A 14136-nucleotide genomic window follows, 5' to 3' on the forward strand; every position below is an offset into this window, starting at 1 on the left:
CACAATTTCAACACTTTGTCTGGATTCATGTATGTGCATGTTGATAATATATCTAACAGAGTCTAGGCATTGTGGCCATCACTGTACTGTAAATGTGATCTAACTAGCGGGTGATATGGCAGTGAATTTCCCCCAGGGTATCAAACAATCCCAAACTCCAAATAACAGCGATTGAGCCCGGGCAGATTAGCCGGGAAGTAGAACGAGATGCTTTCAGAGAAGTAAAGGGGAGATATAGACAAGTCATAGAAAAGAGCAACCTGGGGAGTACGCCCAAAGTTCGAGAACCCCTTAGTCAATTAAGGAGGTAGACAAGTTGTGATAGGAGTGTCCTCAGCATATAGAAAGGAAACTGTCGAGTGTCAGGCAAATAAAATGCAGTGTTATTGAAGTAGCTGGGTTAACAAACCTGCCAATCCACCTAGGCTTTCACGACCAGCGCTAGCTGCCTGTTGAAGGAAAGAAAAGGCCACCGTGGGTGCGGCATGAGCCTTATAGGTCCACCTTTAGTTGGCACCTTTGACCTCGTTCTTGACCTGAATTGCCCATTTCATTCGATCTTCAGTTTCCTTCAAAGAAGCCAAAGCTGCGTCTAAGTCGGCATTGCCCTGGCGACCCCTTTCAACGAGTGCGTGGACTTCTTCATCATGGGCTTTTTTATAAGACTCGTACACCTCAAAAAGCTTGTCAAAATTTTCTCGGCCAATCTCAATCTCACGATTTTTCTGGGCCATAACAGCATCCAAGCGCTCAAGGTGCAGGCCCTTTTCTTCTTGCCGTGTTTTTAGAGCATCGATCTCATCGCGAATCACCTTCACCCTCCTCTGTTGATCTGCTCGCTCACGTTGTCCAGCTTTGGCGAGCACGTCATACTGGGTCCGGGCATGGTTTGCGATCTCCTGCAACTCCGCGCATTTCCGATTGAAATCATCACGACTTTCATCCATCAGTTGATGAAATTTGTTCGTCTCCGTCTCTGCCCGCAGTCGTCTATCCTTTTCGCTCTGCACCTCTGCGCGTAACTCCTCGATTTTCTTATCCTTGCGAGAGATCGAATGTAGGTTCGTCTCGTGTGCCTGCTCCAGGTTCCGGAGACGTTCCGTCATGTTCTGTACCTGTGTCTTAAAAGCATCGTTCATTCGCTGCGTTTCTTCGGCCCGGGAACGATAGACACTGCACTCTCGCGTCAAGCGGGCAATATCCTCCTGTAGATTATGTATGACACGACCGGATTTGCCCGTGGCTGCGTGACCGACTGCCGAAGACCATTCAGTTGTCATTGAGTCACTGTTAGTAAGGGTCGAACCATTCGTTCGGGTGTTCGAGGAATGCGAGTTAATCGACTCTGTAGCAATGTGCAAGTAATCTCACAATAAGCAACTGGTGACTCCATGGGTCTGATTTCGGATGACGGCTAATCAGAGCCCGATAATGGTAGGGGGGGGGAAAAAACCACCCACCTGCAGAAGATTCCACAGCCTTTAGACGTTCCGGGGAGTCCAGATCAAAAAGACCGCTATATTGATGCATATTCAGTTGGGTTTCCACATGTGGTAGGCTGACACGAGGGGACCGTCGCGGAGGATCTGACGTAGGTGATACAAGCATGTCCGAGTTAGCATTGTTGGCTACTGCTTTTGGCGTTTTCTTGGCCCGACCGAATCGGGCCATGCTCGGCATTGTGGGTATTTTGTTGGAATGTTGGGAGCTACGGGAATGACCATAAAAGGGGACCCGTGAAAAGAATGAATGAAGTAGGAAGAGTGATAACACGGTAAGAGTAGGAATACCAGAAGTGGAAACGCAGATGTAGTCAAGGCTATAAGCAAGGAGCGAACCTCACTTCTCAGGCACAACAAACCAGCCTTCTGCACCTCACGGCTCAGCCAACGAGTTTCTAACCGTCGGGATCATGAAACTTCGGTTGTGCAGAAGGATGGCAAGCTCCCAGGACTTGGATATTTGGCATGCATAAATTGATGCACAACCGACTCCGGATGGGTAGTGGGAAAAAAAGATGTACATACCAAGGAGTGGATCAAGACCTTTGATTGCAGGAGATCTGCAGCAGAGCTATTACGAAAATTATTATCGGTGCTTATTCATCGCTGAGACATCATGATAGGATGGCGTGGGAAAAAAAGACCATAATAATAGATGTAAGGGAAGACACAGAAATGCACAGAGAACTGGTAGCGAGATGTGGATGATAAACTTACAGCCACTGCCCAACGACTAACTATCCACTGAGGGGAGTGAAGGATGCTTGATGGGAGAAACCACGAACAAAATCTGAGCAATAAACACAAGAGAAAGACAATAATGATCTACAAGAAACTTGATAGGTATAAGCAGAAAGATTAAACAGCGTTGAAGAGAAGAGAGAGAAGGATAATAAATAATAACAGTGGTGGATGTGACGAGAAGATTTGCCGCCGCAGATAGGTAGATCAATCATATATACCCAACGAACACTACCTATCGCAATGCAGAACATGCATATGTATCATGTACCTCAGATTAATGTGACGTGTCTGGAGATTCAAGGCAACCAACTGTGATAGATTTCTCGCCTGCCATTTCTGTTGGCTCTTAAAAAACAATAACTACATCCTGAGTGTTGCAACTCCACTAATTTAGGGTTTGTTATATATAGTTAGTCATCAGACCTCAAATCTGTACTGTTTATCCACCAGAACAATGCTTTCAATGTCATACTATATTGTCATACTATTAAAGAGTAAAAATAATTTTGCACAAACTGTATTTAGCCCCTCTTGCTGCACTATCTATTCCCTAGAAGAGATTTCTTTCCCCACCCTCATGTAGGCACAGCGGCTAGATATATATAAGGAAAGCTGCGTAGTCTGCAGCTCATCCCTAGCCAGTGTACCATGTTGCTCAGATGGTTTATTTTAAAACTCATCAGCCAAAAGGTTCTAAGCTCTACTTACACTATGCTAGATGCGCTCATCTTTATAAATATTACATCCAACGCTACTTCTACGGTCAAACCCCATGAGTTATTCACTGCATGCTCGTCTAGCACCATACTGTGAGCTTCAGGAGTCCACTTTTTGATTCCATAACCCATAAATTATAAATACGAATTAGGGAGAATTAGTAAAATTTTCAACCAAACGCTGGTATGCTAAAAGCAACATAATATTTCTTTTACGTACTTAATATATGATACCGTAGCCATAGTTGAGTGAAAACTGAAGGCAAAACTGGAATGTAACAACGGCGACAACGGCGACAACAAGAAAGACATTACATTCCCCGGGCTCTTCCCATAATTTATTAACCAACCATAGCACCATCTGGGTGGCCAAAAATGCGACTAGGAGACTATCCCCTCATTCTAGGATTGGGTAAAGTATAATAAACAAGCCAAAAATGAAGATCTTTGAGCAAAAGCCACCGCTTATAAACGTATCCGGGGCGCCCTGTCTCTGCACTCTGGGATATAATCCACTTTCTATTCCATTCACCACTGAGCAGGTATACTCAGACTGCATTCGACATTGAGCAGTGTTGAAAGTATTGATTTTTTGCTGAAGAGTCAACCTCATTGGCCGTGCTTGCCTAAATCTGTAAGTGAGGGTTAAGGAAGGCTCGTATGAGAACACTTGGATGTGGACTCCAGACTTGAATGAAATTCTTTTTGTATCCCTTTTCTTGAATTGCCATCAACTCTTATTGCACCGTGTTGCTGCCTTTTCTCCGTTGCTTGCATGCTTCAAATGCTACATCTCATCCATTATCTAACACTTAACAAGGCATAAACTATTCACCATGCGTGCGTTCGAATCTGCCTTCACAACCTTTGCCTGCTTGGCCCATGTTTGCATGACAAATGCATTGTCATTCACTCAGTGGCCAGGTGTCATCCATGCTGGCGAAGACAATACCGTGAAGTGGATCGGTGACCCTAATCTTGTATGTTGTGTCCAGACCTTGGTCATCCCCTATCGTTTATTTTATCCTGACATCGAAATCTTGTAGCCCACGACAATTACCCTTCGTAGGGGTGCGGCAAACAACCTTACCGATGTGGATGTCCTTACGCGTGATGCCCGCGGAAATGAATACACTTGGAAGGCCAGTAATGACCTGCAGGATGGTTCAGATTATGCTCTACAAATCCAACAAAACGAAGAAATCAACTATACGGGGCATATAACTGTCGAGCATCCCAACGGCCAAGCACCGTCTTCAAAAGGGCCGCCTCCCGATGATGACCCCGACTCAGATTTCAGCACAGCTCCGCATAATGCGACAACGGGTGTCGCAAAAGGTAATAATGCGACTTCTACCGTTCCACATATCAGACATGATGATAAACCAAGTACGGGTAATAACCACACTTCCAATAAAGGTGCCGTGTCTTCTAAGACGCAGTCAGACGATGCGTCTCTTCGCAACTGGTCGCCGAACTTGATCCTGGCCGTCGTCGCTATCTTGTACCTCAACTATTAGAACGAAACGGTTCACAATCGTCGGTTTGTTCATTCCTCTCTGCCTTTCAACTTGGAGGCAGTTGTTGTGGTCCTGCAGTGGCTGTTATGTGTTCTCCATGTATATATTAATACCCACCCGCTCGTTTGTACCCCTCAGAGAGATCGTTAAGAGTACTAGCCTCGTCATGATTCTGCTGGAGCTTCTTAGATCCCTGTGGTGGACCTCAGCTAATTCGCTTTCCTTTCATGGCTTTAAAGCCTCTTATTGGAGTGTTACATCTTTTAATTTGTCAAACAACAAAACTTGGCTGGTCCTGGTCCTAGCAGAAAGTTCAAATGTTATGAAGGTCAAATGGCATTTTGGTTTGGGAATCACGATAACCATTTATATCCTTTCGCCCAACTATACCGTACCTTTCAACCTCTTGAAGATATGTAGCCCACACTTCATAATGTATTTTCTACTTTTGCCCTTTTGTGCCACGCCGCACATGCAAGTATGAAGTGCCCCTTGCCAAATCTTTTAACGAACCCCGAAACATCTCTATTTATCAGATGCATTTTTCTCGCCCTTCCAGCCTGACTAGGTAAGAAACAGGCCGTTATATATGAAATGAAACATCAATATAAGAACACAAAGGCAGATATCATTTACTCATCGTCATCAGGAGCATCATCCACACCCCTGAGCCAGACACCTCGAGCATCAACAGCAGCTTTACGTACATCACGTTTCGGGTCATCCAGGACGAAGCCCAAAGAGCGAACCACCTGAGCCTTTACTGGTAGAAGTGGTGATAGTTTCCCTGCTTTAGCAACGGCGGGGGCATCAGAGGCTGGTGTCTGCGCGAGCAGGAAAAGGCATCTTAGGGCATCGACACGCAGTCGGGGACTGTTCACTGCGGCTACCTTATCGTTCGTGGGTTTATGTTCTGCTGTTTTGAGGAGGCGGGTTACCAGGCTCTGGATATGACCGCATTCTTCAATAACCCGGACACCGTTATCGCGGATGATGACGGCAAGGGTCTCAAGGGTTGCGGCTCGGACGGGTTGGGAGTCCGATGTTTGGAGGTCCAAACTTTGGAGGAGGAGCGGAAGGAGGGTAGGGAGTTCGGGCATTACTAGAGATGGGGGGATGGTTGATAGGATTCCAGACAAAGCTGTTAGGTGTGCCGGCTTGATATGCTCGGGGGTTGGAGAGTCACTGCCTGCAACATTGACTTCGCGGATTTTGCTCGAGATGAGAGGCACCAGAGTCGTGAAAACACGTTGCTTCGATAGTAGGCGGATATTGGCTCCGTTCGTGGCGGAGAGCACGTCGTCGTCTCTAAGGAGAATTGCGAAGCCACGAGCAGCTGTGGTGCTGGTTACTTCGTCAGGGGAGGAGAGAAGCGATAGCAATGAGGTTAAAAGATCTGTTGTCTTTGGAGCAAGACGCAGAACTAGGGCTTTTGAAAGCCAAAAAAGCGTTTTGATCGACTCGGGACTAAGTTTCTTCCCCTCAACATTAGAAGGGAGGAGTGTGTTGAACAATTCCGTAGCAAGGCTCAATTCGGACTTGGGCAAGAACTTGTTCACTAAAAGAGCAAGATGGCGCAGGAACGCAAGATGAGTTGCAGGTGCACATTCAGTGGTAGACCGCTTTACCACATCGAAGAGCAAAGCAAACATGTTGGGGCTGGTATAAGGGAGATTAGCGCAATCCGTCGGGAGTCCTGCAAGGAGATACGTCGAAATGATCATCGTGCGCTGTTGATCATCGCTAGCTGATTGCGAAAATGGAACAGGTAAAAAGTCATCAGCGGAAGAGTACAACGTATAGACGCTCTCCGCAACTTCATCCTGCTTATTTCTCGGCAGCGCCCGGACAATGAGGTTACAGAGTCTTCCAAGTGTATCCAAGACCGCGGCATCGTTCAAAATATTGTTGTTAGCCTTTCCTGAAGCTGAAACCGCAACATTGCGGCACAAGCTAACCACTATCTTGTCGTAGTACAACTCCAGGTTTGGATCTTGGTCCATCTTTCTTTGGCTCATAACATAGAGAATTGTTACAAGGATCGCCCTGGGGTAGGCTACAGAGCCTGGCTGTTCTTTCTGCAGCAAGATATTCAACTTGCTAAGCAAGCGACGAATTAATGTCTCAAAAATATCCTTCTCAACACTTATTTGTGCGAGGCTTTCCAGCGTTGGTAGGTAATTGGAGTTTGCCCCATCATCAAAGTCAGGAAGCGTGGCCACAAAGGCAGGGAAAGTAATATCCATGATCAGCCTCGGTTTATGCTTCGAAATTTCGGTCAAAGCTGCAATTGCTTCCTTTTTCAGGTCATCTCGGCCTACGGATTCCTCCTTTAGTATGATCTCGTCAAGATACTGCACAAACAAGCCCACTTCATTATCTTGGAAGAAGTTGCGCAGGGTGGAAAGACGTAAGAAACCCTTCAAAGCAGAGACACGGAAAGACACCTCTTCCTTGATCACACCCATTAAAGCCTGGCCAAAGATATCCGAAAACTGATCTTTGAACTCAAGCAGAGGGTTTTCCACATTCGTCTCAGGGGTACGATCTGTCCATTCACCGAAAATCTTGATTGCGGAGTCAAAAAGAACCACCAATGTGTCCAGAAGAGCCCTTTGCTTGGCGATGCCATCGGCTTCCTGATAGATCGTAAGAAGTGGCGCAACAACTGCCTGTACAGCCAACATAAACGATGCAAAGGAAGCCGTGGATATGAAGCCTAGAATCTGCTGTGCAGGCTTCGCTTGTTTCTGTTGTGGCTCTCGTAATTGATCGTTACATTCCCTAGTGATTGGTCGCATGTATTGTGCGAGAGGCAACTGATCAGATACCTGTGTGACCCCTTCTGATAATCGCTTAGCAATGTCTTGTAGAGCCTGTAAGGACAAATTAGACAGAAGCTCCTCCTGCGCATTGAGCACTTCGAACTTCAAAGCATCCCATATCGTAATGGAATATCTGGACACGGTATCCGGGTCATAGGAGTTGATACAGGCAATCAATGCATTAAGTGCATCTTTCTGTTGGGCTTGTTAGCAATGCTCTGAGAAGCCGAGGGTCACCTTACCTTAACATTCGGTGACGTCGAGTCAAGTTTATCTAGCAAAGATGGAATAGAATGCGGAGCAAACAGACTGGTCGATGAGATGCACTCTTGTAAACGATCTTTCAGATCCTGGGCTGTAATGCCGTATGGGTCATTCGGTGGTGGCTTGAATGTAATCGGAAAGTAGTTATACACGGAGTCAAAAAGTAACTTTAACCGTTAGCTATTGGCATCCACCCTAGCGGATTTACAGTGTATACCTCAGCGTGGTTGGCGATATCCCATTCCACCATCACGACCTTCAGGATGGAAAACACAAGCATGAGGTTCCTAGGGTCTTTTTCACCTGTCATAAGGTCCACTATTCCAACAAGCGAGTGGTCTTCCATATCGTGGAGAGCTAGGCTCTGTTAGCACTTGAAAGATAAAGTGGGACCACAATGCGTTAACACGCACCCGAACGATGGTTTACCATCAATTCGTTCAGTAACTGGTAGACCTGAAACCTCTGGGATTGTGATCGAGACTGAAGATCCTGAAAACGTTCAAAGATGCTAGGTAATATAAGTCAACTTGTTTCCCAATTTTGTCCCTATCTTCGACGGCTCGTAGTTATCCGCTACCAGCTAACGAAGCCGTCCCCAAACAGATCAAATATATAGCATGTACTCACGCTTGCGCGACCTCCTCCGCTAATGCTTTGTTGAAGCGATCCAACTTCTGAAGTGTATCCAGCCCAGCGACAGCTCCTCCATCTTCGATTCGGTCACAAAAGAAGGTAGTTAACACTTGAATTTGTTGTCTCGAAAGGAACCTCGGCGGGAGTGATTTAATCACAGAAGTGAGATAGGAAACTGCTTTGCCTCGCAAGATCGGATCCTCATCGTTGATATATTCCCCCAAAGACTGAACGACTTCGATAAGCGTCGTTTTCTTGGTCTCCACATCTTCCAGCAACAGTTAGAACTTCTCCTTGATAATGATCCATCGAGCGGCTTTACCTTGAGCAATTCGTTCAGCAATCTGCTTAGCCTCCTCCTTGTCATGGTCCACGACCAGCAGGAATGTCTGCAACGCCGACATCTTCGCAAGCGTCAAAATGAGGGGTATATGGCTCGATCCCCTCCTCCGCGACCGGAACATGACGCTTTTTGTGGCTGCCGATTGCCCTTATCGATATCAATCACGTGAACTAAATTTCTCCGCAATATCACGTGTGAATAAGTGACAGAATAGGAAGGGACTTACAGTTGCGTCATGGGTCACTGGTTAGTTGGTCGGCATGAACGACCGGATTGATACCTAAATCACTGCTTGACAAAAATGCGGCACCAAGCTTTTACACCAGTCTTTCTGATCTTTCTGATTATTTGCGCAATATCTATAGCTTCAGGCTTTCCTCTTCGCAAGCGTCTTCCGCGTCCGTTTGTCGATCTACCTCACTTACGGCACGAACAGCGCCTACAGGAGAACGGCGAACTGAAGCAGTGGCTTCAAAATCAGCAACCCATCATGACCCCTAATATTGCTATGCCGCCTGAAACGGGCGCTGGTGGTGGAAGGAGGCAACCTCAGGATACCGGCAGCGATGGCCTTGTGATATCCGATGTTCTTCCTAAAAACCGTGGCATCAATATCTTTGCTTCTCTTACAAGGGATTTTGAGCCCATCGATTCTCGCTTCAATGATGCAACAAAAAATGTAACCGTCCTTGCCCCCCGCAACAGTGCAATCCAAGGACTTCCACGTAAGCCTTGGGAGAATCCGGAGGACTATGCACAGTTCGGAGAGGCGAAGGCCTATGAGGGACAAGAAGGGCAGGACCGAGCAAAAAGCAACCTGAAGCGCTTTGTAGAGGCCCACATAGTACCCAGAAGCCCTTGGAATGAAGGGGATGAAGTAGAGACTCTTGGGGGGGACAAGTTGAGCTGGACAAAAGATGGAGATAAGATCCTTGTACGACCACCGCTTCGTGTGAAGATTTGGTCATAGGTGCTAACATATTCTAGATTCAACCGGGAAATGTTGAGGTTGACAATATTGCAGAAAAAGTTTCAAATGGTGAAGTATGGATTTTGAACGGCGTGATCAATTACTGTTGATTATGCTTTTGCAACTCGTATGTGATGATGTGACGAATAGATATACAGAAATGCTCTAACAAATCGTTGTCATAATTTGAGCCAAGAAACGGCGTACAGCTGTTTTTATAATAGGGTGTATACCGCTGTAAAGTTATCTGGAAAATCATTCCATAACTGCTCACATTAAGCAGTAGAGCCTTAAGCGGATATCCAGAAAGGCTCGTAAGATAAATCAGCTACCTCATTCATCAATTCTGTATATCACTGTTCTTTGAATACACCCGTATTTAATAAAAGATAAGAAAAGAGGGCCTGTACTAATATAGGAAATCAAACGAGGCCCTCCTTTGAAGCAATATTGTGCAGTATTCTGTCCTCAATGCCATCCAAAATGCAAAAATGTTCCATGACTGCCAAATTCTCTGCTTCACTTTGATACAATTTATCGGGATCTTGGCCAGGCTGGAAGGGATTGGCCCCCATGGCAGGGTTCATACTAGCCATTTGTTGGGACATATGATTCGCAGCTACATAAAGGTTAGCACAAAGACGAGTACCCGGAAAACAAAATACAATGACTAACCGTTGTCGCTACCCAGAATGAATCCAAATACAGATTGAAGGCCAAACAAGTTGAGGAAGTACCATGACAGACTAGATACCCACCTAACGTCCAAGTCCCGAGTCATGACACCAGACTGAAGCATAGACTTGAACCGGATGGTGAGGGGGAACGGCAGTTTAACTGTTACACTAGTAAGTACGGAAGGTGAAGCATGGAACAGTCGGAAAACATACGGATAACAAATCCAGAGAAGAAGGCATTGATCCAACTCATAATAAGAGTCTGCGGGATCATCATCATCATGTTTCCCTTCATCATACCCATCATAGCCTCCATGCCCGCAGGGTCCGTCATCGGGTTTGCTGGGGGCTGACCGCGGCTGGCCGGGTCCTTCAGGAACTCGCCACTTTGGTACGCTGAGACCAGATAGTTCTTGCGCATTTCAAACGCATCTTTCGAGAGAACTGCTGAAGCATTGTTGCGGAGATTGACACCGCGCAGGAGTGACAGACGCTCGCGGGATTCGGCCAGAGTAGACGCAGGCTTTGGGGGGGTGTTCATCAAAACCGTAGCATAGTGACGAAGGATACCTGTCAGTATCTGCATGCAAGAGTCAGTATCGCATGAAACTTTGCACTGATTCATTGGATCGAACGTACCATAACAATAGTAATCGGGAACAGGATCCAATAACTGTGAATTGCCATCGTGTAAGTCTCTTTCTCATTGAATTGAAATCACAGAAACTCACAATAAAGCTGGATCCCGAAGGATTGTCTGCTCGACCCCTTGTAAGGCCATGATGAGCAATACTGAGAGCAATGTAGTGGGTTGTTTTTTAGCTATGCTTAAGGTAAAAAGAGAGCTTCCGACTTGCGGTCCCACGAGATTGGACTGGGGGCGGGTGTTCACTAGCGCCGAATCGCATTAAGTCAGCTCTCCCCGAAAGGGCCAGCTCGCCGCAACTCCTCGTTGGCATCTATGCAACCAAACTGAGCATCCTCAATCTTTTCCACAAAACTCCTAAAATACTCTCTAATTCCTTGAAGAAATTTGACATTACAATTCCTTACTTAAAAACTTATACTACAAATGGCGTCAACAGAGGTACATAAAGTGCCCGTTTATTCTGTCAATGGTTAGTAGTAGATGTACACAAAAGAATTACACCACTCGATGCCTACCTACAATTTATGAGTTTTCTACTGTGACTTGGGGAAATTAACAGTTACTAATGATGATTTTTAGATCTCAAATCAACAACAGATGATGCGCTAGCACCGCATTTAACTACCCTACCCCAGCCCTACGCCTTTACTCAAGATCACACGAAGACCAACGTCCGCTTCTTACTAGGCTATTCTGCCGTCGCCATTGCGGCATTCACATTCTATGCCGATCGCAAGCTAGGATGGGAGGCAACACAGTCAACATGGGTCATAGCGGCCGTGGTTTCGTACTTTATTTTGAATACCTTGTTCACATACTGGATCTGGGCCGTGGAGGCCGGTGAGGTATTTCGTGGAAAGCGCAAGTCTGGTGAAACGGTAGGCTATGTCGCGAGGGATGCACCAATCAAATGTGCTAAGCTAATTATTTATTTGGTCAGATTACCATTCGTTCCTCCGCGAAGAAACACTCCCCATTATATAAACTCCGTGTGCAGTATACATCGTCTGCGAACAAGGTCCTCGAGGAGAAAGAAATTGAGACGTCTTTCACAACCTGGTTTTCGGCAGATGGAACTTTTCACCCTGAACCTCTTAAGAAGTGGCTAGCAAGCGAGATCCAGGTCCTGCGACTTGCGGCAAAGGAGAAATGAGAGGTCAGTAAGGGCACCTGGAGAAGGTAATAAGCGCGTCGGGCTCTTTATTATGAAATAAGGCAATTAGACGTTCAAGTTGAGAGTATTCCAGCATACCTCTATTGCTGCAGATGTGGCTTGGTTGCTCTTTACTGTTTCTGTAGTGTGTACGAGGACTTTATGCATGATGTATTCAGCGAACGACCAGCATTCGTCATTCTTATTTCTGTGGTTGTTTAAATCTGCCCGAGACTATCCCAAGATTTCCAACAAGTAGACAAGCAGAGGATACTGGTTAATTTTATGGCCAGAGTCCATTTTGTCGGCTTGACGGCCGCGCACAACCCAACTTCTAAAAAAAAGATATATATAGTAATTCGTCTAAAGAAAGGATGGTAAAAACGATAATAAGCATAAAAGCCTTATAACCCGAACGGATGCTGAGTGATATGATATCATCTCCCGGCCCAATTGTTTGAACAAGCATCATTGGTTATTAGGTGGCAGCTTCCAGAGTGCCTGGGCGCTCGGTGGCTTCAGCAGGCTTCACGTCATCCAATCTCCGATTCTGGATAAGTCTCTGTGGCAAATAGTCAGCTCGATGATGCTATGGACGAATACATGAAGCACATCACTCACCAGTAGGTTTCTGAGCAGAACGGCGATTGTCACCTTTCCAGTGGAAGGCATAAAAATAGAGGCTTTCTCCTTAACCTCCGGTCCGAAGTTCTTAGGTAGTGGTATTAGTCACTACACCATAGGTAGATATGTTTAGGATGACTACTTACCTTCTCACTCGAGAAGTTGAGACACACTGCACCCTCTCTGAGAAGGCTGGTATCAAACTTGTATTTGTCCCCAGGGACACCGGAAATGACGACATCACACAAAGGCACCACATCCTTCAATGTCTTGCCTTCCAAGTCGTGGACCTCGTGTCTCCGCTTTTTGATACCTTCACCTCTAGTGAACTTTTGGATACCAGTCACATCCACACTGTAGACGCAGGCTCCATCGTTTGCCAGCAACGCCGCCAGCGGCCGACCGACAACCTCCGACCGGTTCACTACACAGATAGTGTGTCCGAAAAGACGGTTGCCATAGGGCAAAATCGTATTGTAGACTTTGAGGTATTCCAGGATCTTGATAATGGCGAGCGGTGTGCAAGGGAGTATACATTTCTGTCGCTTGGTCTCTGGGTCGAGGAATCGGATGTTCTGGTACATGTTGAAGATGTAGCGATGGCTTAGACCCTCTACATCCTTGGATACATCGACAAGCTGCTGCAAATACTGGTCTTGCCGGTTGTTGAAAATGGGGTAGTATACAATGATGCCGTCAACGTCAGAGTCGACATTGGCAGCTAGGATAGCCTCCTCGAGGTCTTCGCGGTCGACCTGACGGAGAGAATAGCGGAAGCCACTGTATATTGTAGGAAAAGAGGACTACATTAGCTACGAAGCGTGACTCCAACATGTTGCCTCCAAGGGCTCCGAAATCGCAGATTGCTTGAAAAACACAATCCCGAAAAGGAGTAAGTACGAAAGAATGCTCACTTTTCTTCGCAGGTCTTTTCAGTCCATTGGGCATACATGAGTGCCGCAGGATCATTGTTGGCCAAGAATCCCACCAGGTGAGGGGGCCTCTCCAGCGTCTTCACTCCTTCCTGAACCTCAGAAAGGAGGCTAGAAACGACATTCTTAGAGAGCACAACCTTACAGGTGGCCGGCGCTGCATCGCGAGAGGTAGCCATTTGTGCAACAATGGAATTGGCTATTGAACAGATCGAGAATATTGTCAAAACTATGCGTCAAGTGGACTTTTGCGGAGGGGTATGGAGAAATTTTTTGGACGGAAAAGACTGCTCGCTTATCGATAAAGAAGGCCGCTTTCGGCCCACTGAGTCACCATGGATGGAGAGGTAGATGTAACTTAGACAGCCCCTCCTAGTCATGTACGAGCCTAAATCAATTTGGCATTTAGTAGCTGCGGATCAGCAGAAATTCGACGTAGGGCATCATGCATGTTAGTCAAATATTGCTATTGTACCGTGCGCACATGGGTCCACGGTACTCGCTCCTATACGTGGCATATCCCGGTAGAGGTTAGCAAGGCGATACCTAAGTGGGGAGTAAACATTAGGAAACACCCCCTA

General features: G+C 46.3%; 7 protein-coding genes across 7 annotated transcripts; 3 read left to right on the plus strand and 4 right to left on the minus strand.

Moving 5' to 3' along the window:
* Positions 1–506: 506 nt before the first annotated feature.
* Positions 507–1680, minus strand: BDV27DRAFT_144091 (uncharacterized protein; the record flags this gene model as incomplete). Its single annotated transcript, XM_032070209.1, has 2 exons — positions 507–1345; positions 1461–1680. 2 exons carry the CDS (start codon positions 1678–1680, stop codon positions 507–509), a joined length of 1059 nt encoding a protein of 352 aa, XP_031928908.1.
* A 2118-nt stretch (positions 1681–3798) lies between these two features.
* Positions 3799–4691, plus strand: BDV27DRAFT_171358 (GPI anchored serine-threonine rich family protein; the record flags this gene model as incomplete). Its single annotated transcript, XM_032075579.1, has 2 exons — positions 3799–3942; positions 4009–4691. The coding sequence occupies 2 exons, from the start codon at positions 3799–3801 to the stop codon at positions 4480–4482; spliced, it is 618 nt and encodes a 205-aa protein (XP_031928909.1). The 3' UTR covers positions 4483–4691.
* A 170-nt stretch (positions 4692–4861) lies between these two features.
* On the minus strand, positions 4862–8631 carry BDV27DRAFT_98748 (MET18/MMS19 family protein). Its single transcript, XM_032078139.1, has 6 exons — positions 8530–8631; positions 8202–8475; positions 7985–8082; positions 7789–7928; positions 7550–7738; positions 4862–7502 (listed from the first exon to the last, which is right to left on the minus strand). Exons 1-6 carry the CDS (start codon positions 8609–8611, stop codon positions 5115–5117), a joined length of 3171 nt encoding a protein of 1056 aa, XP_031928910.1. The 5' UTR covers positions 8612–8631; the 3' UTR covers positions 4862–5114.
* A 187-nt stretch (positions 8632–8818) lies between these two features.
* Positions 8819–9679, plus strand: BDV27DRAFT_126087 (uncharacterized protein). The gene is made up of 2 exons (XM_032066474.1): positions 8819–9484; positions 9538–9679. Exons 1-2 carry the CDS (start codon positions 8852–8854, stop codon positions 9628–9630), a joined length of 726 nt encoding a protein of 241 aa, XP_031928911.1. The 5' UTR covers positions 8819–8851; the 3' UTR covers positions 9631–9679.
* A 172-nt stretch (positions 9680–9851) lies between these two features.
* On the minus strand, positions 9852–11048 carry BDV27DRAFT_98752 (ER membrane complex subunit EMC3). The gene is made up of 5 exons (XM_032078140.1): positions 10929–11048; positions 10837–10870; positions 10411–10777; positions 10196–10357; positions 9852–10139 (listed from the first exon to the last, which is right to left on the minus strand). Exons 1-5 carry the CDS (start codon positions 10976–10978, stop codon positions 9943–9945), a joined length of 810 nt encoding a protein of 269 aa, XP_031928912.1. The 5' UTR covers positions 10979–11048; the 3' UTR covers positions 9852–9942.
* A 132-nt stretch (positions 11049–11180) lies between these two features.
* On the plus strand, positions 11181–12238 carry BDV27DRAFT_98758 (signal peptidase complex subunit 2). Its single transcript, XM_032078141.1, has 3 exons — positions 11181–11315; positions 11426–11724; positions 11787–12238. The coding sequence occupies exons 1-3, from the start codon at positions 11270–11272 to the stop codon at positions 11997–11999; spliced, it is 558 nt and encodes a 185-aa protein (XP_031928913.1). The 5' UTR covers positions 11181–11269; the 3' UTR covers positions 12000–12238.
* A 19-nt stretch (positions 12239–12257) lies between these two features.
* On the minus strand, positions 12258–13979 carry BDV27DRAFT_98761 (methylenetetrahydrofolate dehydrogenase (NAD(+))). Its single transcript, XM_032078142.1, has 4 exons — positions 13538–13979; positions 12770–13403; positions 12621–12710; positions 12258–12561 (listed from the first exon to the last, which is right to left on the minus strand). Exons 1-4 carry the CDS (start codon positions 13732–13734, stop codon positions 12478–12480), a joined length of 1005 nt encoding a protein of 334 aa, XP_031928914.1. The 5' UTR covers positions 13735–13979; the 3' UTR covers positions 12258–12477.
* Between the last annotated feature and the right edge of the window lie 157 nt (positions 13980–14136).

The sequence above is a fragment of the Aspergillus caelatus genome (genome assembly GCF_009193585.1).
Source record: "Aspergillus caelatus strain CBS 763.97 unplaced genomic scaffold BDV27scaffold_61, whole genome shotgun sequence".
Taxonomy (NCBI): Eukaryota; Fungi; Ascomycota; class Eurotiomycetes; order Eurotiales; family Aspergillaceae; genus Aspergillus; species Aspergillus caelatus.

Bases quoted from the DNA above. Each gene is read 5' to 3' on its own strand.
- BDV27DRAFT_98748 (XM_032078139.1), bottom strand. From the start codon at position 8,611: ATGTCGGCGTTGCAGACATTCCTGCTGGTCGTGGACCATGACAAGGAG. The intron at 7,929-7,984 runs GTGCGTGTTAAC...AACAGAGCCTAG, and splicing joins GATGGTAAACCATCGTTCGG to CTCTCCACGATATGGAAGAC. The intron at 7,739-7,788 runs GTATACACTGTA...TAACGGTTAAAG, and splicing joins ATATCGCCAACCACGCTGAG to TTACTTTTTGACTCCGTGTA.
- BDV27DRAFT_98761 (XM_032078142.1), bottom strand. From the start codon at position 13,734: ATGGCTACCTCTCGCGATGCAGCGCCGGCCACCTGTAAGGTTGTGCTC. The intron at 12,711-12,769 runs GTAAGTAGTCAT...CCACTACCTAAG, and splicing joins TCAACTTCTCGAGTGAGAAG to AACTTCGGACCGGAGGTTAA. The intron at 12,562-12,620 runs GTGAGTGATGTG...TATTTGCCACAG, and splicing joins TTCTGCTCAGAAACCTACTG to AGACTTATCCAGAATCGGAG.
- BDV27DRAFT_98758 (XM_032078141.1), top strand. From the start codon at position 11,270: ATGGCGTCAACAGAGGTACATAAAGTGCCCGTTTATTCTGTCAATG. The intron at 11,316-11,425 runs GTTAGTAGTAGA...GATGATTTTTAG, and splicing joins GCCCGTTTATTCTGTCAATG to ATCTCAAATCAACAACAGAT. The intron at 11,725-11,786 runs GTAGGCTATGTC...TTATTTGGTCAG, and splicing joins AGCGCAAGTCTGGTGAAACG to ATTACCATTCGTTCCTCCGC.
- BDV27DRAFT_98752 (XM_032078140.1), bottom strand. From the start codon at position 10,978: ATGGCCTTACAAGGGGTCGAGCAGACAATCCTTCGGGATCCAGCTTTA. The intron at 10,871-10,928 runs GTGAGTTTCTGT...GGCAATTCACAG, and splicing joins CTTCGGGATCCAGCTTTATT to TTATTGGATCCTGTTCCCGA. The intron at 10,358-10,410 runs GTATGTTTTCCG...CTAGTGTAACAG, and splicing joins CTTCTCTGGATTTGTTATCC to TTAAACTGCCGTTCCCCCTC.
- BDV27DRAFT_126087 (XM_032066474.1), top strand. From the start codon at position 8,852: ATGCGGCACCAAGCTTTTACACCAGTCTTTCTGATCTTTCTGATTATT. The intron at 9,485-9,537 runs GTACGACCACCG...AACATATTCTAG, and splicing joins AAGATGGAGATAAGATCCTT to ATTCAACCGGGAAATGTTGA.